General features: G+C 36.2%; 2 protein-coding genes across 3 annotated transcripts in view; one reads left to right on the top strand and one right to left on the bottom strand.

The window, feature by feature from the left end:
• The window catches only part of LOC134239124 (gamma-tubulin complex component 5-like), a 35,153-nt gene extending 25,237 nt beyond the window's left edge, over nucleotides 1-9,916 (top strand). Inside the window, exons 12-23 of one of the 2 annotated variants that reach the window (XM_062721286.1) lie at nucleotides 3,363-3,592; nucleotides 3,803-3,916; nucleotides 5,428-5,674; nucleotides 6,075-6,237; nucleotides 6,416-6,478; nucleotides 6,557-6,648; nucleotides 6,754-6,832; nucleotides 7,023-7,143; nucleotides 8,373-8,533; nucleotides 8,653-8,867; nucleotides 9,384-9,484; nucleotides 9,692-9,916. In XM_062721286.1, the coding sequence (XP_062577270.1) occupies nucleotides 3,363-3,592; nucleotides 3,803-3,916; nucleotides 5,428-5,674; nucleotides 6,075-6,237; nucleotides 6,416-6,478; nucleotides 6,557-6,648; nucleotides 6,754-6,832; nucleotides 7,023-7,143; nucleotides 8,373-8,533; nucleotides 8,653-8,867; nucleotides 9,384-9,484; nucleotides 9,692-9,762 (1,657 nt within the window). In that variant the 3' untranslated portion in view covers nucleotides 9,763-9,916. The remainder of the gene's footprint in view (nucleotides 1-3,362; nucleotides 3,593-3,802; nucleotides 3,917-5,427; nucleotides 5,675-6,074; nucleotides 6,238-6,415; nucleotides 6,479-6,556; nucleotides 6,649-6,753; nucleotides 6,833-7,022; nucleotides 7,144-8,372; nucleotides 8,534-8,652; nucleotides 8,868-9,383; nucleotides 9,485-9,691) is intronic. The other variant, XM_062721287.1, reaches the window with a different exon arrangement.
• Nucleotides 9,917-11,241: 1,325 nt separating this feature from the next.
• The window catches only part of LOC134239164 (uncharacterized), a 164,465-nt gene continuing 150,645 nt past the window's right edge, over nucleotides 11,242-25,061 (bottom strand). The window contains exons 7-15 of the mRNA XM_062721328.1: nucleotides 21,647-21,849; nucleotides 14,619-14,678; nucleotides 14,024-14,239; nucleotides 13,791-13,931; nucleotides 12,462-13,693; nucleotides 12,261-12,357; nucleotides 12,145-12,187; nucleotides 11,938-12,008; nucleotides 11,242-11,854 (exon numbers count right to left, since the gene is read on the bottom strand). Of these exons, the coding sequence (XP_062577312.1) occupies nucleotides 11,357-11,854; nucleotides 11,938-12,008; nucleotides 12,145-12,187; nucleotides 12,261-12,357; nucleotides 12,462-13,693; nucleotides 13,791-13,931; nucleotides 14,024-14,239; nucleotides 14,619-14,678; nucleotides 21,647-21,849 (2,561 nt within the window). The 3' untranslated portion in view covers nucleotides 11,242-11,356. The remainder of the gene's footprint in view (nucleotides 11,855-11,937; nucleotides 12,009-12,144; nucleotides 12,188-12,260; nucleotides 12,358-12,461; nucleotides 13,694-13,790; nucleotides 13,932-14,023; nucleotides 14,240-14,618; nucleotides 14,679-21,646; nucleotides 21,850-25,061) is intronic.

The following is a 25,061-nucleotide window of genomic DNA, read 5'->3' on the forward strand; positions in this document are numbered from 1 at the left end:
CATAATTCATCATATTTATATGGAAACATGCTCAGGTAGTGTAGATTCAAGTTTTTTCAAATCATGACCCCCGGGGGTAGGGCGGGGCTAAAATGGCTGACCAAAGTTTTACATAGAAATATATAGGAGAATTCTTTAAAAATCTTCTTCACAAGAATGACAAAGCCATAATTCATCATATTTATATGAAAGCATGCTCAGGTAGTGTAGTTTCAAGTTTTTTCAAATCATGACCCCCTGGGGTAGGGCGGGGCCAAAATGGCTGACCAAAGTTTTTCATAGAAATATATAGGAAAATTCTTTAAAAATCTTCTTCTCAAGAATGACAAAACCATAATTCATCATATTTATATGGAAGCATGCTCAGGTAGTGTAGATTCAAGTTTGTTCAAAACATGACCCTCGGGGGTAGGGCGGGGCCAAAATGGCTGACCAAAGTTTTACATAGAAATATATAGGAAAATTCTTTAAAAATCTTCTTCACAAGAATGACAAAGCCATAATTCATCGTATTTATATGAAAGCATGCTCAGGTAGTGTAGTTTCAAGTTTGTTCAAATCATGACCCCCGGGGGTAGGGCGGGACCAAAATGGCCGACCAAAGTTTTACACAGAAATATATAGTAAAATTCTTTTAAAACCTTCTCAGGAATGACAAAGCCATAATTCATCATATTTATATGGAAGCATGCTCAGGTAGTGTAAATTCAAGTTTGTTCAAATCATGACCCCCGAGGGTAGGGCGGGGCCAAAAAGGCCGACCAAAGTTTTACATAGAAATATATAAGAAAATTCTTTAAAAATCTTCTTCTCAAGAATGCCAAAGCCATAATTCATCATATTTATATGGAAACATGCTCAGGTAGTGTAGATTCAAGTTTATTCAAATCATGACCCCCGGGGGTAGGGCGGGGCTAAAATGGCTGACCAAAGTTTTACATAGAAATATATGGGAAAATTCGTTAAAAATCTTCTCCTCAAGAATGACAAAGCCATAATTCTTCATATTTATATGGAAACATGCTCAGGTAGTGTAGATTCAAGTTTGTTCAAATCATGACCCTTAGGGGTAGGGCGGGGCCAAAATGGCCGACCAAAGTTTTACATAGAAGTATATAGAACAAGAGGCCCATGGGCCACATCGCTCACCTGAGAATCTTTTGTCATATTGTTCTTTACCAGATTTCCCTGTTATAATACATATTGTGGCCCCGCCCTACCACCGGGGGTCATGAATTGAACAATTTAGAATCTACACTACCCCAGGGTGCTTCCACATCAGTTTCAGCTTTTCTGGCCCAGTGGTTCTTGAGAAGATTTTCAAAGATTTTTCCTATATATTTCTATGTAAAACATTGATGCCCCATTGTGGCCCTGCCCTACCCCCGGGGGTCATGATTTGAACAATTTAGAATCTACACTACCCCAGGGTGCTTCCACATCAGTTTCAGCTTTTCTGGCAAGTGGTTCTTGAGAAGAAGATTTTCAAAGATTTTTCCAATATATTTCTATGTAAAACATTGATTCCCCATTGTGGCCCAGCCCTACCCCCGGGGGTCATGATTTGAACAATATAGAATCTACACTACCCCAGGGTGCTTCCACATCAGTTTCAGCTTTTCTGGCCCAGTGGTTCTTGAGAAGATTTTCAAAGATTTTTCCTATATATTTCTATGTAAAACTTTGATTCCCCATTATGGCCCCGCCCTACCTCCGGGGGTCATGATTTGAACAATTTAGAATCTACACTACCCCAGGGTGCTTCCACATCAGTTTCAGCTTTTCTGGCCCAGTGGTTCTTGAGAAGAAGATTTTCAAAGATTTTTCCTATATATTTCTATGTAAAACATTGATGCCCCATTGTGGCCCGCCCTATCCCCGGGGGGTCATGATTTGAACAATTTAGAATCTACACTACCCCAGGGTGCTTCCACATCAGTTTCAGCTTTTCTGGCTCAGTGGTTCTTGAGAAGAAGATTTTCAAAGATTTTTCCTATATATTTCTATGTAAAACATTGATGACCCATTGTGGCCCCGCCCTACCCCCGGGGGTCATGATTTGAACAATTTAGAATCTACACTATCCCAGGGTGCCTCCACATAAGTTTCAGCATTATTGGCCCAGTGGTTCTTGAGAAGATTTTTTAATGACCCCACCCTATTTTTGTCTTTTCTTGATTATCTCCCCTTGTGAGGGGACTTGGCCCTTCATTTTAACAATTTAAATTTCCCTTCACCCAAGGATGCTTTGTACCAAGTTTCGTCAAAATTGGCCCAGTGGTTCTTGAGAAGAAGTCAAAAATGTGAAAAGTTTACAGACGGACGGACAGACAGCTACACAGACGGACAGACGGACGGACGACGGACAAAATGTGATCGGAAAAGCTCACTTGAGCCTTCAGCTCAGGTGAGCTAAAAATTCGTTTAAAACCTTCTCAGGAATGACAAAGCCATAATTCGTCATATTTATATGGAAGCATGCTCAGGTAGTGTAGATTCAAGTTTGTTCAAATCATGACCCCCGGAGGTAGGGCGGGGCCAAAATGGCCGTCCAAAGTTTTACATAGAAATATATAGGAAAATTCTTTAAAAATCTTCTTCTCAAGAATGACAAAGCCATAATTCATCATATTTATATGGAAGCATGCTCAGATAGTATAGTTTCAAGTTTGTTCAAATCATGACCCGTAGGGGTAGGGCGGGGCCAAAATGGCCGACCAAAGTTTTACATAGAAGTATATAGAAAAATTCTTTTAAAACCTTCTCAGGAATGACAAAGCCATAATTCGTCATATTTATATGGAAGCATGCTCAGGTAGTGTAGATTCAAGTTTATTCAAATCATGACCCCGGGGGGTAGGGCGGGGCCAAAATGGCCGACCAAAGTTTTACATAGAAATATATAGGAAAATTCTTTAAAAATCTTCTTCTCAAGAATGACAAAGCCATAATTCATCATATTTATATGGAAGCATGCTCAGGTAATGTAGATTCAAGTTTGTTCAAATTATGACCCCTAGGGGTAGGGCGGGGCCAAAATGGCCGACCAAAGTTTTACATAGAAATATATAGGAAAAATCTTTAAAAATCATTTTCTAAGAAATAAAAAATCCATGATTGGTCATGGGACTTCTTTTGGATTTAAACTTTACAATAAAAACCATTTTCTACTTTTTCTTAGCCTTAGTGCTCAGGTGAGCGATGTTGCCCATGGGCCTCTTGTTAGTGCCCTTTTTTTATGCCCTGTCTTATACCTGTGAAGAAGTAACAGGTTCAGATAGGTTGTAAATGGAAAGTTTCTTTGAATTCGTATTTTGTCAGAATTTCAATTGCAGAATATATAAATATGAAATGAATTTCAGAAATGAGAATGTGAAATCCCTTGATGAGAGTTTTTGGGAGACCGCGTTTACTATACATGTACCAGAGGATTCTACCCTCCCCAGTGAAATCCACGAGTCCCAGCATACGGTCACAGAAAACAGCAAACGAAGCAGGGGAGGGAAATCTGTAGACAAGTCAACAGGTATTGTTATAGTCACAGAAAACAGTAAACCAAACAGGGGAGGGAAATCTGTAGACAAGTCAATAGGTATTGTTATAGTCACAGAAAACAGTAAACTAAACAGGGGAGGGAAATCTGTAGACAAGTCAACAGGTATCATCATATCTACTAGTCTATGTTCCATGCAAGAGTAAGCATTCATTTCAAATTTTTATGAACACTGATGAAAAAGACATTTATTACAAGCAATAACAAGATTTTTCAGTGGACAGTATGTCAATTTCTGATGTTTTGTAGGATCCTCCCATTGGGCCCCTGAGTTTTTGGAGCCTGTTATTTTAGAAGTTGTCCTGGCCGGCAAGTCCATGGAAATGATACAAGACCTGGGCAAGCTGGCTGATGTATGTGGAGGTATGTCGTGTAAATACAGCAAAACATAAGGCACTTAAGAAATGAATTTAATTTTGGAAGATTCACGAGGTGTTGAACTACGACGCTTCATGCTGGCATATTTCATGAAGCACGTTAACGCTTCATGATAAATGTGCTGGTGTGAAGTGGTGTAGTTCATATACCTCATGAATCTTCAAAAGATAAATTCATTTTTTATACCCCCTGCAAACGAAGTTTATGAGGGGTATATTGGAATCACCATGTCCATCTGTCTGAAGACGAGATTTTGTCCGGACCATTACTCAGAAACTATGGGAAGGATTTGTCTGAAAATTTGTACACATATTACTCACCATATTTTTTATTTAATTGACATGTTTTTGGCTCATGTATAAGGTTTTGGACATAGAATCTAGAATATCTGTACAAAAATGTGAACTACAGCTTAAAACTACTCATTAAAATTAAAAAAAAAAATCAAGTGTTAAAAACAGTTTTTACATTGCACAGAAGATAATGTAATTTCATTTGTCTCATGGGAATAATGACTGGACATGCATTCAGTTAAAGATAAATTAATGAGTTTGGATGCATTCAGTTAAAGATAAATTAATGAGTTTGGTGTAGGAAATTGTTGAGACATCTCTTATCAAGCATGTGTTATTATATCTCTTGGGAATTTGGCTGCTGGCAAAAGAATTAAAGATCTCTCTTCTCTAATTCTCTTAATTGTAATTCATTGTCTGTCAAAGCACTTCATTACTGGATGACCAGCTCTTTATTTTCAAAATGAATTTGATATAAAGTTATCAAGATTAATTTGATTTTGTATAATATAATTTTTTTTTCAACAATCAGTTTGCAGAGTGTCATGACATATAATTGCAATATATTTTTTTGATGCAGAAATTAAAAAAAAATGTTACAATGGAATAACAATGTATTAGTATTGATGTTTTATTTGGTTGCACCTTTGTTTCATTCATTAAGAAATATAATGAGCAATTATATTTTCACTGCAAATTTTTGTAAGAAAATTGTGAACACCTCTAGATCCATAAAGTATTTGTGAATTGGCACCTTCTCTGAAAAACCCAGCGGGGGGGATTTGTTCCTATTGGACAGTTCTAGTTCTGATAAGTTGCCACAAATTTACGCCATTCAACTCTCATTTTTAAGGCAAAACTGTTTGCACTATATTTTTGACGTCAACCGCGGTATTATGATGTAACGATGGAGTTATTCATGCTCATCCATTGTAGTTCATGAGAAGATGAACAATATTCTCATTTGCAAAGAATCTTAAGGAATCATACTTGGAAATGTAAATATACTTTTACATATACAGATGTACATGTATGTAGCACAAATTCAAGATTCCTACCACCCCTCTTTATCCAATGATTGTGCTGAATTTTTAATTTGTCAATGTATATACATGTACAGAATATTATCACAATCTAGAACATATGAATAACAAATATTTAATAACAAAACTATTTAATAAGTGCTTGTTTTCTAATTAACAGTAAAAAGAGAGAAGTCCCTGTACACTTTGTTTTTGGAATCTCTCCAAGACCTGTTAGGAACGCGGCCACATGATGATTTTGTAGAAGACCCCCCTCCAGACCTGAGCATGTATCCAGAACAAATCGACCGACAGATGAGAGTAAAGGGAATCCACGATCCACTGTTAAAGATTAACTACATGAACATCTTTCATGCCTGTAATGTCAGACTCCATGGTCCAATAGAGGAGGAAGATAAGGACAGTCAGTAAGTACTGGCGTCAAATGTGGGAAAATCAGTCGTTTAGTACTGGTTTAAAGTGTAGGAAAATCAGTCATTTAGTACTGGTTTAAAGTGTAGAAAATCAGTCATTTAGAGTACTGGTTTAAAGTGTAGGAAAATCAGTCATTTAGTACTGGTTTAAAGTGTAGGAAAATCAGTCATTTAGTACTGGTTTAAAGTGTAGGAAAATCAGTCTGAAATTAATGTTTCTCAAACTATACAGAAAAAAAACAATGCAGATTGTGGCAAACACTTCTGTGAAAAACATAATAATCTCAATAAAGAAAATTGTACAAAAGAAGCAGTGAAATTTTTAAATGTACTGGTATTTTAAAACAAAAGTTTTATATACCATGTAAAGATATGGACTTGACCTCTGTTTTAGGATGTTGAGTGTTTTGGAGACGGAGAGGTTACAACCCATTAACCTTGTCCTCAAGCAGTGCCTGTACCCCCACATCACCCAGAAGTACTCCAGGGTCTGTACTCAACTTGTCCAGATACTGAAGGAGGAGTACAATCTGATGGGTTACCTAGCAGCCATGAGGGTAAGTATCCAGTGTAGGGTCTCTACTTGTCCAGATCGCACAAAGTTAGCAGCAGCATCAGCATTTGTATTAAAATCAAGCTATGAAGAAAATATTCCTAAATTATGAAATATCAGCCATTGACAAAGGGTTTTGTATTTCAAAACTCAATCAATGAATTATTTGTATTTCTTTACAGCATTTCTTTTTAATGGAAGCTGGAGACACCATGTTTGATTTCTACTCACCCATATTTGACAAGGTATGGAAGACAAGCAATTTCTTATCTCTGAGTAAATTTTACATGATGATGTGGTATTAAGAAAATTGTCTTTTTCAGATCCGACTGAACACCCATTGGAGAGACATTTCCACTGTGAACCTAATCCTACAGGAAGCATTACAGGCACATTTCCCTGAGGAGTCCAGGCGGTATATAAATATGTGGAGGAATTTAAAATTGGCAAATGCTGTATATGTGACTTCTGAATTGAATACAACTTTAAACACAATGTTGCATCTTGTCCATCATTTCAGGTTGTATGTTAGTATTGAAGACTTACCCAAAGATAGACGTCCTATTAATATAACAGATTGCATCAAACTCCATTACAAGGTACTTCATTGTGAGAATTGAAACATGGGTGTTCAAAATAATTGTCTTGGTGATATGAATGTGAAAATGATGGACATGTGTAGAACATTCCGCATTGACTCTTACTATTCCTGTTCTATGAAGTTTATTTTTAAAATTAAGAAAGCAGGTGTTATGTCTTTGATGTGCTCCATTAAGAATGTTTATACAGGTTCCCTGGCCAGTAGATGTGGTCATCAGCTCCAAGTGTCAGGCCATTTACAACCAGATCTTCACCTTCCTCCTGCAGGTCAAAAGAGCCAAATACTGCCTCGACGAGTTACGATTCTGTGGTGTGTATAGTCCTATATTATAGAAATTTATGATTGATACACTATTTTTACATGTATTATATTTGCTTGCTTGATATAAAAGTATTTATTTTTTAGCTCACCTGAGCCGAATGCTCAAGTGAGTTTTTCTGATCAAAATTTGTCCGTCGTCTGTCGTTGTTGTTGTCGTAAACTTTTCACATTTTCATCTTCTTCTCAAGAACCACTGGGCCGATTTCAACCAAACTTGGCACAAAGTATCCTTGGGTGAAGGGGATTCAAGTTTGTTCAAATCATGACCCCCGGGGCAAGGGTGGGGCCAAAATGGCCAACCCAAGTTTTACATAGGAATATATAGGAAAAATTTTTAAAAAATCTTCTTCTCCAGAACCACTGGGCCAGGAAAGATGAAACTCATGTGGAATCATCCTCAGGTAGTGTAGATTCAAGTTTGTTCAAATCATGACCCCCGGGGCAAGGTGGGGCCAAAATGGCCAACCCAAGTTTTACATAGGAATATATAGGAAAAATCTTTAAAAAATCTTCTTCTCCAGAACCACTGGGCCAGGAAAGATGAAACTTATGTGGAATCATCCTCAGGTAGTGTAGATTCAAGTTTGTTCAAATCATGACCCCCGGGGCAAGGGTGGGGCCAAAATGGCCGACCCAAGTTTTACATAGGAATATATAGGAAATATCTTTAAAAATCCTTCTGAAGATCCACTGGGCCAGGAAAGATGAAACTCGTGGAATCATCCTCAGGTAGTGTAGATTCAAGTTTGTTCAAATCATGACCCGCGTGGCTAGGGTGGGGCCAAAATGGCCGACCCAAGTTTTACATAGGGATATATAGGGAAACCTTTTAAAATCTTCTTTTCAAGTACTTCAAAGCTATGATTAGTGATATTTATATGGAATCATCCTCAGGTAGTGTAGATTCTAGTTTGTTCAAATGATGAATGCCTGGAGGGGGGGAGTAAATTCAAGCCCGATGTGCTCAGGTGAGCGCTGTGGCCCGTGGGCCTTTTGTTTTGTACAGTCTGTGTATTTACAAGATGAATGCATGTATAACTTTTAATTATTGCACAAGTAATTAGTATGACAAATTGTTCCTGGCCTGATCATGAAGTTTTACAGCATTCTGACTATTCCAGAGAATTAGATTTTTGAAGTTAGTGACTTGTCAAGCCAAAGATTAGGTTTCTTGATTCCCTTTAATTTGTATCAGTGATAATTTCTCTCCGACATAGATTTGGAAAAAGACCCTGCCCTACACAGCCACTCTGGGACGGAGTTCTCACTTCACCTGGATGAGGACATGCCTAGGGAGGGGAGGATCCATAGAATGCACATACTGAGAATGAGGCTGACCTACTTTGTTAATAGTCTCCATAACTACATCATGACAAGGGTATTTTCTTACACTGAATAACAGGCATGAATTTTCCATTTCTGGATTAAATATTTTATAGAGAGTCTTTAATTTTAAGTTCATTGTCAACAACTCCATGTAAATTTTTACTTTTGCAGATTCTACACAGCACAGGCATTGAATTTAAACAAGACCTGGAGAAAGCTAAAGATCTGGATCAGATTATAGCTGTCCACAATAAATACGTTAATACAATACACGAGAGATGTCTGCTGCATAAAATGGTGAAGCTCCTCAAACAGGCTGTGATGAACGTTCTGAATCTCATTCTGAATTTCCAGGCTCTCTGGGATGAAGGCATTCAGGAAATAAGGTGAGGAAAGCAATCTTAGTAAATCAAGGTTGAGTTGGAGACTCACTTTTATGCAGAAATTTCTATTGGGCAAATGTGTGTTCTGGCTTGTCCATCAAACAAACAAAAAAAAAATTTGGAAGCAATACGTTTTGGTGCACAAGGTCAGATAAAAAAATCACGCAGTACATTCTGAAATATCTGTCATTAGGTTATGCACAAGTGGTAGCTTAGAAATATAGTGCTCACTTCATGATCACAAGGTTTTTCTGGCAGCCTGTCAAAGCCAAGAACTGTAAAGCCTGGGTAGTAACTGTTCCTTCAACAAGCACCTTGTATTAGAAGTAAAAGCCTCACAGATATAGTTTTAATGTCATGATATGTGTTGATGTGATTAAGAACCCTGAATTCTCAGTTTATGATTGAAGCCCTTCACCATTATTTAGTGATGTTTCATGAAAATGAAAATTTTTGAAAGTGATTAAAAAAACAATTAAGCTAGGAAGTATTTAAGATGCGTGTAAATATATTTTTCAGCTTGAAGACCATTGAAGGAATGGAAATAGAGTTTTCTAGGTGTATTCTGTTCCTTTCCACATTTCTTAACAATGTCATCAAAAGGGGATCTTTTCCACACTGTACGTATTTTACGTTATTCCATATTTGGCTGTGTAATATTTTATATGTGTAGAAATGTGCTACTGTTGCATATTAATGTGAAAAGTTTTAAGACAAATGAATTCTTAACATTTTTTACAAATACAAATAAAACCACATACTAAGATATTGAATTTCCTATTCTTTGGCATTGTTGTCCTAAGTGTAGAATTTTCTTTCTTTTGTAGTGGAATCTCTTGCATTTGCTTTAGTGACATCAACAGAACATTTAACAAAGGGACGAGCACACGTGACGTGATGTCTGAGAGTGACTGATCCTGTGTTTTAACAGCAATCTCTCCAGAGACTTTCAGGGATGATGTTCTCAGTTTTTTTTCATGTTTCAGAAATATCTGTGATATTTATAAAAATGAAATTTTTATACTTGATGAATAAATTAATTTGTTGAATCATTATGTCTCAATCCCTTATTGCAATTATATGACAGTTGTATTCTTACAAGACAAGTCCCAAGACAACAAAATGATGCCCTTCTCATAACCTTAGGTAAGGTCTAGGAGTACTACATGTTCTGTTTACAGATTTATTTTTGTAAGGCATGAGCTACTGCTATGTCCTGTTCAGATTTGCAAAACCACCTTGCATCCTGACATTAGACAGAGTTTTCGTTAACTAGCTTCCAGAGTTTCTTTAAGTCGAGACAAAAAATATTCTACTCCATCTCCATAATAAAATTTGAGAACCATGATGCATCTGAAACTGTAAATGGTATGAGATCTTACACCTACATATAATCTCTATCAATGTAATGGAGAAACATGGGAAAAATGTACTCGATAATTCATATGAGGTTATTGGTGAAGTTGAAAGTCACAGGTCATTATACTCCCCGCAAACGAAGTTTGGGGGGTATATAGGAATCACCTTGTCCGTCTGTCTGTCCGTCCGTCTGTTTGTGCAAACGTGTCCGGTCCATATCTTTCTTACGGAGGGACATTAGAATCTACTCCTCCACACAAAGATTGCCCATGACCTAAGGGTATGTCATGACCTTGACCCAAGGTCATTTGGGTCAAGGTCATGACGAAAGGAAAAAAAATTTCATAATTCATGTCCGGTCCATATCTTTCTTATGAATAAACTTGGTTGGTTCTCATTTCACACAAAGATTGCCCATGACCTAAGGTAGTGTCATGACCTTGACCCAAGGTCATTTGGGGAAGTTCAAGGTCACTGGAAGGAAAATTTCATAATTCATGTCCGGTCCATATCTTTCTTATGGATAAACTTGGTAGGTTCTCATTTTCGCACAAAGGTAGCCCATGACCTGAGGGTTTGTCATGACCTTGACCCAAGGTCATTTGGGGAAGTTCAAGGTCACTGGAAGAAAAATTTCATAATTCGTGTTTGGTCCATATCTTTCTTATGGATAAACTTGGTAGGTTCTCATTTCACACAAAGATTGCCCATGACCCAAGGGTGTGTCATGACCACCCAAGGTCATTTGGGGAAATTCAAGGTCACTGGAAGAAAAATTTCATAATTCATGTCTGGTCCATATCTTTCTTATGGAAAAATTTACTTCAGAAAAACGGGGGGTATTTTGTCCCATTTGGACAGTTCTAGTTAAATATGATATGACCTGCATTCTACCCTTGATACAGAACATGTCAAGTTTCTGCTTTTAAGTCATTCATTATTAAATAAAAACTTGATATCATGACAAAATAATTTTTATTAAACGGAAATTGAAGAACTACTGGAATCTTTTGCTGGGAATACTTCTAGCAATGAGAAAAATCTTGAATTACAACCTTACAACATCCACATTGCAGATATGTGAACTATCAAAAACACACATACATTAACAACAACTATTACTAATAAACCATTCAGTGTTCAGTTTTCTGCTTCTTGCCTTTGTTGAGGATGGCATCTATAGTGCGTTTGTACTGGTTAGAGAGAGTTGATGGTGGAGGGGTGGGTACACTAGGAATCTCCAGTACGGGCAGTAATCTGTTGCCAACACTCACACTTGTCGTGCCTCTCGACAACTTGAATGCACTCTGGTTGCTACTACATGGTGAAGCTTTAGAATTGTTAATGGTGTTTGTGGAAGACATTTGTAATTCATCATCGTCCTCCTTATTTACAGTCAGAACTGACACAGGTTTAGGAAGAGAAGTATCGGGGAGATATTCGTCTATGAGACTGGCCACCGAGTTGGAAGATTCCACCCTCTTGTTGCCAATAATCAGGGTTGTGGCTGGCAGACAACTCTCTGATCTTCTTTCCTTATAATTCTTATCTTCCGTGTCATCGTCGGAGTCATCAAACAGATCTTTGTCTCCATCATCACGTGAAACACTCTCCACAGAGGTCTGAGAAAACTAGAAGGACGTGAAAACAAATTAAAACTTTCAGATAACACCTGTAATGTTAGATTAACTGCAGGACAAAATTCATGTCTTACCTGTTGAACATTCTGCAGAGGACTTCCAAAGGAGACACTTTTTCTCTTATAATGATTCTCTTGTCCTACATCTATCATAAACACTTAATATTTATAATTCTTTTACATATGGTACATAGCTCCTTACAAATGGAAATAAAATATCAAGCAACATATTTTTCATCTAAATGAAAATTATGGATCGAACTAATTTAATGAAGAATTTACCTTTCAAAATGCCCTTCACATCTTTATTGTCACAATCTATAAGATATCAGATGAAATCATTACTACTGTATGTATCATATTTTGAATCATCAAAATGAAGTATTTTTATATGGATATTTCAGCAACTTGCCTGGTGTATTCTTTCCTTTGATAAACTTGAAGCTTTCAGCAGCCACTTTCATCCCTTCAGGATTTGGTGTCAATTTTAAGGATCTGTTGAGAAAGTAAAATGTTTTTATACATCAGATACAAACACCTAGATCAGATACATGAACTAGTTGTTTGATATCCGCATTTAGTCATAAAAGAAAACTTACGATTCGCTGGAGTGAGTCTCACACAAAGATGTTGGAATCCTCAGTTTTGACAAAGATAACTTCAGTCTGGATCCCCCTGGACTCCTTGGAGATGTTCCACCAACATTACTGGACTGTTCGTCATTTCCTCCAGTGTTACTCTGCTGATTTTCATTTTTGTTCCTGACACTCCCACATTCACTCTGGTCTGATTCGCTACCTTCTGTGTAAATCTGTCCATTATCTCTGGATATTTTGGTCTGTGTATCAATTCTTTTGTCAATACTTTCATAGTTTTTATTGTCAATATCTTTTTCTATTTTAGATATGTCTGTTGGGATCTCAATCATTACTTCTGATTTATTATTCTCTTCACTTCCATGCTTGCTTTTCAATTCTTCAGCATTTTTGGAAATTAATGTTATTTCTCTCTTTGCACATTCTATGACAGATTCTCTGCTACTAGTTATTGTTTTGCTGATATTTGAACTAGAAAACTGAAATGAATGTCTTTTGGCAACATTTTGGTGTTCCATAATACTTTCATGGATCTCCTTTTCAGTAGAAGTTTGGAGACTGTCGGGTTTGTTCTGCTTTACTAGATGAATAGCCTCTGAGTGAGATGAATCTACTGTCATGGACTGACTAGTATCTTCAGAGGCAAGTTGACTACCAATATTTTGGAGTTCACTCTCATCAGCTGGCAGAGATTGACTAGAGATGACTGGGAGAACCTGACTCTCTGGCTGACTGACTGATTGTAAATCTGTGTCCTGTACTGACTGACTAGACATTCCCGATACAATCTGTGTATTCGACTGACTGCAGTCAATAGAAACTACCTGTGTATTATACTGACTACAATCAGTATGGGCTAACTGCTCATCGGTTTGGCTTGCTAAGGACTGCTGACTGAGTATTTTAAGAGAACCGTTGGGAGAGGACATGGACTGGGAGAAGAGCCTCTCTTTGGAGTTGTACCTGATGATCTCGGCCTGGACTGCCACGCTGTGTACCTCCGCCTCGTCTGTCTGGGAGATGGAGTTGGCCAGGGCGGGGTTCCTGGTTTGTGTGGCTGATACTGTAGAGTCAGGGACCGGTGTCTGGGAACTCTCCGTCCTGTGCTGGGCTGTGTACGTCTGGACTGACACGTCTACACAGAACACCTCCGTCTGACTCTCCCGCTCCACCATGTCCAGCCAGCTCAGTGACGTCTGCTGAATCTGATCCTGTTTAGGTTTGTTCAGAAGTTCCTGTTTGTCATAAGAAAATATGTCTGAACCACAACTCACAAACATAACCGAGTATAGAAAAAAAAGCACAATATTAAGAATTCCAGCTATTACATACCTTGATGGACTGAAGTTGTTCTGTTAGTTGAATATTCTGATTCGCCCATGTTGTATTCAATTCCTCCAAATCAGAACATGTCTTCCTCTGATCTATCAACTCTTCACTGATTTTGTTCAGTTCATCTTGAAGTTGTGAATTCTACATATTAAATAAATAACACCTGCATTTTATTCGTCAAAGACTCTAGGTAATATTCATTAACATCAGTAATGCATGTAATTAAGACCAACCTTATGTCTCCATTCTCTAGCCTCTTCTTTGTGCTGCTCTGTTTGTGATCTATTTTTAGCCTTGACCTCCTGCAGCTCACCTTTGACCTCTGACAGTTCCTTCTGTAGTTGGTCAATAACCAGTGTTTGTTGGGAGGAGTTCTTTTTGTGTTGTTCAACATTTTCAATCTGACGCACCAGTAGTCTGTTGGTATCCTCCAAACTCTGGCTCAGCTTCTACAAAAGTCATCCAATATTTGTTAATTATGAATGTCATCCCCATCTACAGTGCTTTGCTTATTTTTAACTACAATTAACAAAAAGGGGGGAGGGGGTGGGAGGGGAAATGTAATACTTACATTCTTTTATAAATAGTGGAACTTGATTGTTTTTTCAAACATTTATGGATTACAGTTTAATTATGTCACCTATACTTGTACTAGCTAGGACTGAGATAAACAACAAAATAAGTGACATTTTAATATTAAAGGGTCAGGATTAGTTAACCTCTACCAATCTTAACAGGGAAAAAACCTATTCACATTTTAATTTTTAAATATGAAAATGCATAGATCATGTACTGGTATAAAACTGCAATTAACTGGTGGACTGTTACCTCATACTTTGCTTCATACTCTGTTATTTCTTCATTAGCTTTCTCTTTTTCTGTTGTAATCTATGTTTTGGAATAAATAGAAACTATATTAAAAGATTGATATGTAAAATACACATACTGTGCAAGTGCCTCATAACTAACACTGCTGCCTGTGATTACCTTTACCCTCTCTAGTCTCCGATTTAGTGATGTTATTTACCCTCTCTTATCTCTGATTTAGTGATGTTATTTACCCTCTCTTATCTCTGATTTAGTGATGTTATTTACCCTCTCTTATCTCTGATTTAGTGATGTTATTTACCCTCTCTAGTCTCTGATTTAGTGATGTTATTTACCCTCTCTAGTCTCTGATTTAGTGATGTTATTTACCCTCTCTTATCTCTGATTTAGTGATGTTATTTACCCTCTCTTATCTCTGATTTAGTGATGTTATTTACCCTCTCTTATCTCTGATTTAGTGATGTTATTTACCCTCTCTTATCTCTGTTTTAGTGATGTTATTTACCCTCTCTAGTCTCTGATTTAGTGATGTTATTTACCCTCTCTTATCTCTGATCTAGTGATGTTATTTACCCTCTCTTATCTCTGATTTAGTAATGTTATTTACCTCTCTAGTGTCTGATTTAGTGATGTTATTTACCCTCTCTTATCTCTGATTTAGTGATGTTATTTACCCTCTCTAGTCTCTGATTTAGTGATGTTATTTACCCTCTCTTATCTCTGATTTAGTGATGTTATTTACCCTCTCTAGTCTCTGATTTAGTGATGTTATTTACCCTCTCTTATCTCTGATTTAGTGATGTTATTTACCCTCTCTTATCTCTGTTTTAGTGATGTTATTTACCCTCTCTTTTCTCTGATTTAGTAATGTTATTTACCTCTCTAGTGTCTGATTTAGTGATGTTATTTACCCTCTCTTATCTCTGATTTAGTGATGTTATTTACCCTCTCTAGTCTCTGATTTAGTGATGTTATTTACCCTCTCTTATCTCTGATTTAGTGATGTTATTTACCCTCTCTTATCTCTGATTTAGTGATGTTATTTACCCTCTCTAGTCTCTGATTTAGAGATGTTATTTACCCTCTCTAGTCTCTGATTTAGAGATGTTATTTACCCTCTCTAGTCTCTGATTTAGTGATGTTATTTACCCTCTCTAGTCTCTGATTTAGTGATGTTATTTACCCTCTCTTATCTCTGATCTAGTGATGTTATTTACCCTCTCTTATCTCTGATTTAGTGATGTTATTTACCCTCTCTTATCTCTGATTTAGTGATGTTATTTACCCTCTCTAGTGTCTGATTTAGAGATGTTATTTACCCTCTCTAGTCTCTGATTTAGTGATGTTATTTACCCTCTCTAGTCTCTGATTTAGTGATGTTATTTACCCTCTCTAGTCTCTGATTTAGAGATGTTACTTACCCTCTCTTATCTCTGATTTAGTGATGTTATTTACCCTCTCTTATCTCGGATTTAGTGATGTTATTTACCCTCTCTAGTCTCTGATTTAGTGATGTTATTTACCCTCTCTTATCTCGGATTTAGTGATGTTATTTACCCTCTCTAATCTCTGATTTAGTGATTGAAATTTACCCTCTCTAGTCTCTGATTTAGAGATGTTATTTACCCTCTCTAATCTCTGATTTAGTGATGTTATTTACCTTCTCTAGTGTCTGATTTCGTGATGTTATTTACTCTCTCTTATCTCTGATTTAGTAATGTTATTTACCTCTCTAGTGTCTGATTTAGTGATGTTATTTACCCTCTCTAGTCTCTGATTTAGTGATGTTATTTACCCTCTCTTACCTCTGATTAAGTGATGTTATTTACCCTCTCTAGTCTCTGATTTAGAGATGTTATTTACACTCTCTAGTCTCTGATTTAGTGATGTTATTTACCCTCTCTAGTCTCCGATTTAGTGATGTTATTTACCCTCTCTAGTCTCTGATTTAGTGATGTTCTTTACCCTCTCTTATCTCTGATTTAGTGATGTTATTTACCCTCTCTAGTCTCTGATTTAGTGATGTTATTTACCCTCTCTAGTCTCTGATTTAGTGATGTTATTTACCCTCTCTTATCTCTGATTTAGTGATGTTATTTACCCTCTCTTATCTCTGATTTAGTGATGTTATTTACCCTCTCTTATCTCTGATTTAGTGATGTTATTTACCCTCTCTTATCTCTGATTTAGTGATGTTATTTACCCTCTCTTATCTCTGTTTTAGTGATGTTATTTACCCTCTCTTATCTCTGATTTAGTGATGTTATTTACCCTCTCTAGTCTCTGATTTAGAGATGTTATTTACCCTCTCTAGTCTCTGTTTTAGTGATGTTATTTACCCTCTCTAGTCTCTGATTTAGTGATGTTATTTACCCTCTCTTATCACTGATTTAGTGATGTTATTTACCCTCTCTTATCTCTGATTTAGTGATGTTATTTACCCTCTCTAGTCTCTGATTTAGAGATGTTATTTACCCTCTCTAGTCTCTGATTTAGAGATGTTATTTACCCTCTCTAGTCTCTGATTTAGTGATGTTATTTACCCTCTCTAGTCTCTGATTTAGTGATGTTATTTACCCTCTCTTATCTCTGATTTAGTGATGTTATTTACCCTCTCTTATCTCTGATTTAGTGATGTTATTTACCCTCTCTTATCTCTGATTTAGTGATGTTATTTACCCTCTCTAGTGTCTGATTTAGAGATGTTATTTACCCTCTCTAGTCTCTGATTTAGTGATGTTATTTACCCTCTCTTATCTCTGATTTAGTGATGTTATTTACCCTCTCTTATCTCTGATTTAGTGATGTTATTTACCCTCTCTTATCTCTGATTTAGTGATGTTATTTACCCTCTCTTATCTCTGTTTTAGTGATGTTATTTACCCTCTCTTATCTCTGATTTAGTAATGTTATTTACCTCTCTAGTGTCTGATTTAGTGATGTTATTTACCCTCTCTTATCTCTGATTTAGTGATGTTATTTACCCTCTCTAGTCTCTGATTTAGTGATGTTATTTACCCTCTCTTATCTCTGATTTAGTGATGTTATTTACCCTCTCTAGTCTCTGATTTAGTGATGTTATTTACCCTCTCTTATCTCTGATTTAGTGATGTTATTTACCCTCTCTTATCTCTGTTTTAGTGATGTTATTTACCCTCTCTTATCTCTGATTTAGTAATGTTATTTACCTCTCTAGTGTCTGATTTAGTGATGTTATTTACCCTCTCTTATCTCTGATTTAGTGATGTTATTTACCCTCTCTAGTCTCTGATTTAGTGATGTTATTTACCCTCTCTTATCTCTGATTTAGTGATGTTATTTACCCTCTCTTATCTCTGATTTAGTGATGTTATTTACCCTCTCTAGTCTCTGATTTAGAGATGTTATTTACCCTCTCTAGTCTCTGATTTAGAGATGTTATTTACCCTCTCTAGTCTCTGATTTAGTGATGTTATTTACCCTCTCTAGTCTCTGATTTAGTGATGTTATTTACCCTCTCTTATCTCTGATCTAGTGATGTTATTTACCCTCTCTTATCTCTGATTTAGTGATGTTATTTACCCTCTCTTATCTCTGATTTAGTGATGTTATTTACCCTCTCTAGTCTCTGATTTAGAGATGTTATTTACCCTCTCTAGTCTCTGATTTAGTGATGTTATTTACCCTCTCTAGTCTCTGATTTAGTGATGTTATTTACCCTCTCTAGTCTCTGATTTAGAGATGTTATTTACCCTCTCTTATCTCTGATTTAGTGATGTTATTTACCCTCTCTTATCTCGGATTTAGTGATGTTATTTACCCTCTCTAGTCTCTGATTTAGTGATGTTATTTACCCTCTCTTATCTCGGATTTAGTGATGTTATTTACCCTCTCTAGTCTCTGATTTAGTGATGTTATTTACCCTCTCTTATCTCGGATTTAGTGATGTTATTTACCCTCTCTAATCTCTGATTTAGTGATTGAAATTTACCCTCTCTAGTCTCTGATTTAGAGATGTTATTTACCCTCTCTAATCTCTGATTTAGTGATGTTATTTACCTTCTCTAGTGTCTGATTTCGTGATGTTATTTACTCTCTCTTATCTCTGATTTAGTAATGTTATTTACCTCTCTAGTGTCTGATTTAGTGATGTTATTTACCCTCTCTAGTCTCTGATTTAGTGATGTTATTTACCCTCTCTTACCTCTGATTAAGTGATGTTATTTACCCTCTCTAGTCTCTGATTTGGAGATGTTATTTACACTCTCTAGTCTCTGATTTAGTGATGTTATTTACCCTCTCTAGTCTCCGATTTAGTGATGTTATTTACCCTCTCTAGTCTCTGATTTAGTGATGTTCTTTACCCTCTCTTATCTCTGATTTAGTGATGTTATTTACCCTCTCTAGTCTCTGATTTAGTGATGTTATTTACCCTCTCTAGTCTCTGATTTAGTGATGTTATTTACCCTCTCTTATCTCTGATTTAGTGATGTTATTTACCCTCTCTTATCTCTGATTTAGTGATGTTATTTACCCTCTCTTATCTCTGATTTAGTGATGTTATTTACCCTCTCTTATCTCTGATTTAGTGATGTTATTTACCCTCTCTTATCTCTGTTTTAGTGATGTTATTTACCCTCTCTTATCTCTGATTTAGTGATGTTATTTACCCTCTCTAGTCTCTGATTTAGAGATGTTATTTACCCTCTCTAGTCTCTGTTTTAGTGATGTTATTTACCCTCTCTAGTCTCTGATTTAGTGATGTTATTTACCCTCTCTTATCTCTGATTTAGTGATGTTATTTACCCTCTCTTATCTCTGATTTAGTGATGTTATTTACCCTCTCTAGTCTCTGATTTAGAGATGTTATTTACCCTCTCTAGTCTCTGATTTAGAGATGTTATTTACCCTCTCTAGTCTCTGATTTAGTGATGTTATTTACCCTCTCTAGTCTCTGATTTAGTGATGTTATTTACCCTCTCTTATCTCTGATTTAGTGATGTTATTTACCCTCTCTTATCTCTGATTTAGTGATGTTATTTACCCTCTCTTATCTCTGATTTAGTGATGTTATTTACCCTCTCTAGTGTCTGATTTAGTGATGTTATTTACCCTCTCTAGTCTCTGATTTAGTGATGTTATTTACCCTCTCTAGTCTCTGATTTAGTGATGTTATTTACCCTCTCTAGTCTCTGATTTAGAGATGTTATTTACCCTCTCTTATCTCTGATTTAGTGATGTTATTTACCCTCTCTTATCTCGGATTTAGTGATGTTATTTACCCTCTCTAGTCTCTGATTTAGTGATGTTATTTACCCTCTCTTATCTCGGATTTAGTGATGTTATTTACCTTCTCTAGTGTCTGATTTCGTGATGTTATTTACTCTCTCTTATCTCTGATTTAGTAATGTTATTTACCTCTCTAGTGTCTGATTTAGTGATGTTATTTACCCTCTCTAGTCTCTGATTTAGTGATGTTATTTACCCTCTCTTACCTCTGATTTAGTGATGTTATTTACCCTCTCTAGTCTCCGATTTAGTGATGTTATTTACCCTCTCTAGTCTCTGATTTAGTGATGTTCTTTACCCTCTCTTATCTCTGATTTAGTGATGTTATTTACCCTCTCTAATCTCTGATTTAATGATTGAAATTTACCCTCTCTAGTCTCTGATTTAGAGATGTTATTTACCCTCTCTTATCTCTGATTTAGTGATGTTATTTACCTTCTCTAGTGTCTGATTTAGTGATGTTATTTACCCTCTCTAGTCTCTGATTTAGTGATGTTATTTACCCTCTCTTATCTCTGATTAAGTGATGTTATTTACACTCTCTAGTCTCTGATTTAGTGATGTTATTTACCCTCTCTAGTGTCGGAATAGTGATGTTATTTACCCTCTCTTATCTCTGATTTAGTGATGTTATTTACCCTCTCTAGTCTCTGATTTAGTGATATTATTTACCCTCTCTTATCTCTGATTTAGTGATGTTATTTACCCTCCCTAGTCTCTGATTTAGTGATGTTATTTACCCTCTCTAGTCTCTGATTTAGTGATGTTATTTACCCTCTCTAGTCTCTGATTTAGTGATGTTATTTACCCTCTCTAGTGTCTGATTTAGTGATGTTATTTACCCTCTCTAGTCTCTGATTAGTGATGTTATTTACCCTCTCTAATCTCTGATTTAGTGATGTTATTTACCCTCTCTAGTCTCTGATTAAGTGATGTTATTTACCCTCTCTAATCTCTGATTTAGTGATGTTATTTACCCTCTCTAGTGTCTGATTTAGTGATGTTATTTACCCTCTCTTATCTCTGATTTAGTGATGTTATTTACCTTCTCTAGTGTCTGATTTAGTGATGTTATTTACCCTCTCTAGTCTCTGATTTAGTGATGTTATTTACCCTCTCTAGTGTCGGAATAGTGATGTTATTTACCCTCTCTAGTCTCTGTTTTATTGATGTTATTTACCCTCTCTAGTCTCTGTTTTAGTGATGTTATTTACCCTCTCTAGTCTCTGATTTAGTGATGTTATTTACCCTCTCTAGTCTCTGATTTAGTGATGCTATTTACCCTCTCTAGTCTCTGATTTAGTGATGTTAATTACCCTCTCTAGTCTCTGATTTAGTGAGGTTATTTACCCTCTCTAGTCTCTGTTTTAGTGATGTTATTTACCCTCTCTGAATAGTGATGTTATTTACCCTCTCTATCTCTGATTTAGTGATGTTATTTACCCTCTCTCTTACTCTCTCAGTCTCTGATTTAGTGATGTTATTTACCCTCTCTTATCACTGATTTAGAGATGTTATTTACTCTCTCTAGTCTCTGATTTAGTGATGTTATTTACACTCTCTAATCTCCGATTTAGTGATGTTATTTACCCACTCTATTCTCTGGTTTAGTGATGTTATTTACCCTCTCTAGTCTCTGTTTTAGTGATGTTATTTACCCTCTCTAGTCTCTGATTTAGTGATGTTATTTACCCTCTCTTATCACTGATTTAGTGATGTTATTTACCCTCTCTTATCTCTGATTTAGTGATGTTAATTACCCTCTCTAGTCTTTGTTTTAGTGATGCTATTTCCTGTTGGTACTGCTGTAGACTTGTTTCTGTTGGTTTCTGCTGTAGAAGACTCTTGACTTCCAAGAGTTGGGCCTGCAGACTAAGGGAATGGTTCTTTTCCTCTTCAACAATACATTTCTGATGCTCATTTATATAACTTAAAGCCTGGTTGTGCTTTATTGCATGGTGAACTGAAAAGAAATGGAAAAAACATATCCTATAATATAGGTACAATAACAACCCTAACCTTTGCCAAAATCACTCCAATACACATATAGTAAATATAAGGCCTGTAAATTGAAAGGTTATCAGTTTATTACTTTAATAAAACAAGCATTTTGATGTAAGATTCGGGCTCGGGATCCGAACAGGTATTATGTTCAGCTAAACTGCTAAACCTTTTTTCAACTCCCATTGAAAGAGAAAGGATCCATCATCAGTAATATCAATTGAAGGTGGTTGAAGTAACCAATTGACATCGATATTATCCATATAAGCTATTAATTCTAATTTGTTTCACATACACGTGGCTTCTTAACTCGAATTTCCTCGACCGCAGTCATACATTATGTCGAATACAACGGAAGATTTCGAGTGTCTTAAAGACCTATCGACTGTTGACGTATCAATAACAAACCTTTACAATGAATACCCAGAGAATTGTATTCCTAACAAACTCCGCCCGCCCACGGGGTGCAAAGCAAGACAGGCGGCATACGAAGAAATTAACCCACACCTCTATGAAGAACAAGCCAAGATGGTAGCATTTCGAACAAAACGGGAACGTGTATTCGCCTGGATTAGAGCTCTACAAATTATATACTTAGAAAAGCTGAAAATGTGTAACTCTGTAGAAGTCAAATGGTATAACAATCCAGAAAAGTGGGATACTACCAACAGTACCCTAACAAACCATTCTATTTGCATAGACATTGGGGATGATACTAGTCTACACTACAAGATAACATTTTTTGTGTCAACCGGCACTATTCAGGTCCAGGGAAATGGAAAAGATGCATTCGTGACCAAAATCTTCCCACTGCTGAAAGAATTAGTGAATAGAATTACTGCGTCGACCGAAGGAGAGGAAACCACCCTTAAATCTGTAACTGAAAGTCCGCAAAGCCAGAACTCTGTGAGTTATTTGAACCAGGAACAATTGCTAAATGGTGAACATAGCCAAATTGTTTCAGCTTCTGTGCATGACCTGGATAGATTTCAAGAAAGTATGGTCCTAGCTTTAGAGGAAATGAGCAAATCTCACACTGGACTTATGAAAACCTTAGAAACAAGATTCTTAAAAGGTTTGGAATCACTTCAAAGTACAGTTAGTACTCTTTCTTTAGCCGTTGAAAACTTGAACAGCCAGTACAGTAAAATGTCAACAACACCAAATAAATCAAAAAGTCCTGAAAATGAAATTAGCTCAATAAAAAACAAGCTTAAGAAATCAGATGAAATCAAGAATGAACTTCAAGTTAAAATCGCAAATCAACAACTTGAATTAGAAACTAAAGAAGCCCAACTGAAGAATGAAAAAATCATGCACAATACATGCAAACACCAACTCCTTGGCTTGTTGGAAGCAAACAAATCAGAAAGCTCAACATTAGTGGAAAAACTAAAAACAAAAAATGAAGAGTTACTCAACATGGAAAATGAAAACAAAATCCTCAAAGAAAAAAACGAGGCACTTTTTAAGGAGATTCTTGGTTTGAAAATGCATGTTTCGAGTATGGAATCTAACAGTGAGAAATTTACATGTGTAGGAGAAAAGAAAGTTGAAGAAAATCACTCTTCACCACATGAGCCTCGTAAGGGATATAAGACTTCTCCCAAGACAAAACCCCCGAAACCCAAAGTCCTGTTAGTGGGGACATCTAACACTAAGAAGATTAATCCAGACATTCTTAGTTCATCATTCATAACAACAAAGAAACTTGCATACACAATTGATGAAACCAAGGATACCATAGTAAGATATGAGGATGCAGCACCAGATGTTGTCGTTCTTCATCACCTCACCAATGATGTAAAGGCAAAAAGTCCTGAGACTTGTGTTAACGAGACGGAAGAAATCATCAACATCATCACTCAAAAATGGTCAGCCAAAGTGGTTCTGTCACTATGTACTCCTCGTAAAGACGACGAATTACACAGTGCAAATAGTGCTCTAATCAACGCCCTACTAAAGAAGAAATACAAAAGTGACTCAGTCGTGTATATCAGTGAAAACATAAACATGTCTAATAGGCCTGCCAAGGTCCTTGAAAGGGACAATGTTCATCTTACACAAGATGGTGTTGCCATGTTAGCATCCAATATCAAAAGATCAATCCTTCTAGCTTTAGGAATCGAGCAGGCTCCATTGCAGATGGGAAAAGACCAAGACCCTGACTATCACCGTGCTTCACCAAATAAGTTGTACAAATACCAGCGAAAGTGGCGAAACTACCAGTACGCACCATCCGAACCATGGGAAGGGAGACCTTACCATCCTGCCAGCTATGGTTTTAACTACAATTACTAAATTTTCTTTTTTATCACCATATCAGATGTTACTTATCAATTACACTGATGATATATATAAACAATGCCATTCTTTTAACGGGTATTTCAATGTATGAATTTCATTCTCAAATATTGTACCACTTCCACTTATCGGTGCACCTGTACTCATTAATGTCATGTTTATTTGCAACTGATTTATTTATTTTTTTTTTTTTCTTCTCACATATTGTTACTACTAGATTTTACATTGTATTAGATGTTTTGAAGGATGTTGTACCTTTTCTCTTGATTTGGGTTTGAAAATTTGGTATTTTTTCTTAGAATGTATCAGATGTACAGAAAAACAAATGTTAAATGTGCTTTTTGGAATACACAATTTGTAGAAATATATCTAAAAATGGCAGATACTTTGGAGGGATATCAATATTAATTAAGCATGAGATTAAAGATCATGTTTCTGTAATTAAAAATACATGTAGTGAGTATCAATGGATCAAATTAGAAAAAACTTTTTTTAATTTTGATAAAGATTTGTATATATGTACTGTTTACAACCCCCCTGAGGGATCACCTGCAATAACACGAAATAATGTTAATATTCTGGAACTCGTACAGAAGGATACCCAAACGGAAAAGATTTTTAACAAACTACTATCAAACCATCAACAAACTACCAACAAACTATACTTTTGTGGTTTGTTAAAGTAGTTTGATAGTATAGCATTTAATGAACCACTAACAAACCACTTTTTCTAAAAATAGCTGCAGTGGTTTGTTAGTCTTTCATTTCTGGTGATTGTGATTTCTTTATAGTTTGTTAGACTTGGTATCTTGCAACAGTGTTTTATTAGTATAGCATTTGCATCTAACCACATGGGAAATTACTTTACAG

The sequence above is a fragment of the Saccostrea cucullata genome, unplaced genomic scaffold (genome assembly GCF_032062105.1).
Source record: "Saccostrea cucullata isolate Sc308-1 unplaced genomic scaffold, CSIRO_AGI_Scuc_v1 ctg457, whole genome shotgun sequence".
In the NCBI taxonomy this organism is placed as follows: domain Eukaryota; kingdom Metazoa; phylum Mollusca; class Bivalvia; order Ostreida; family Ostreidae; genus Saccostrea; species Saccostrea cuccullata.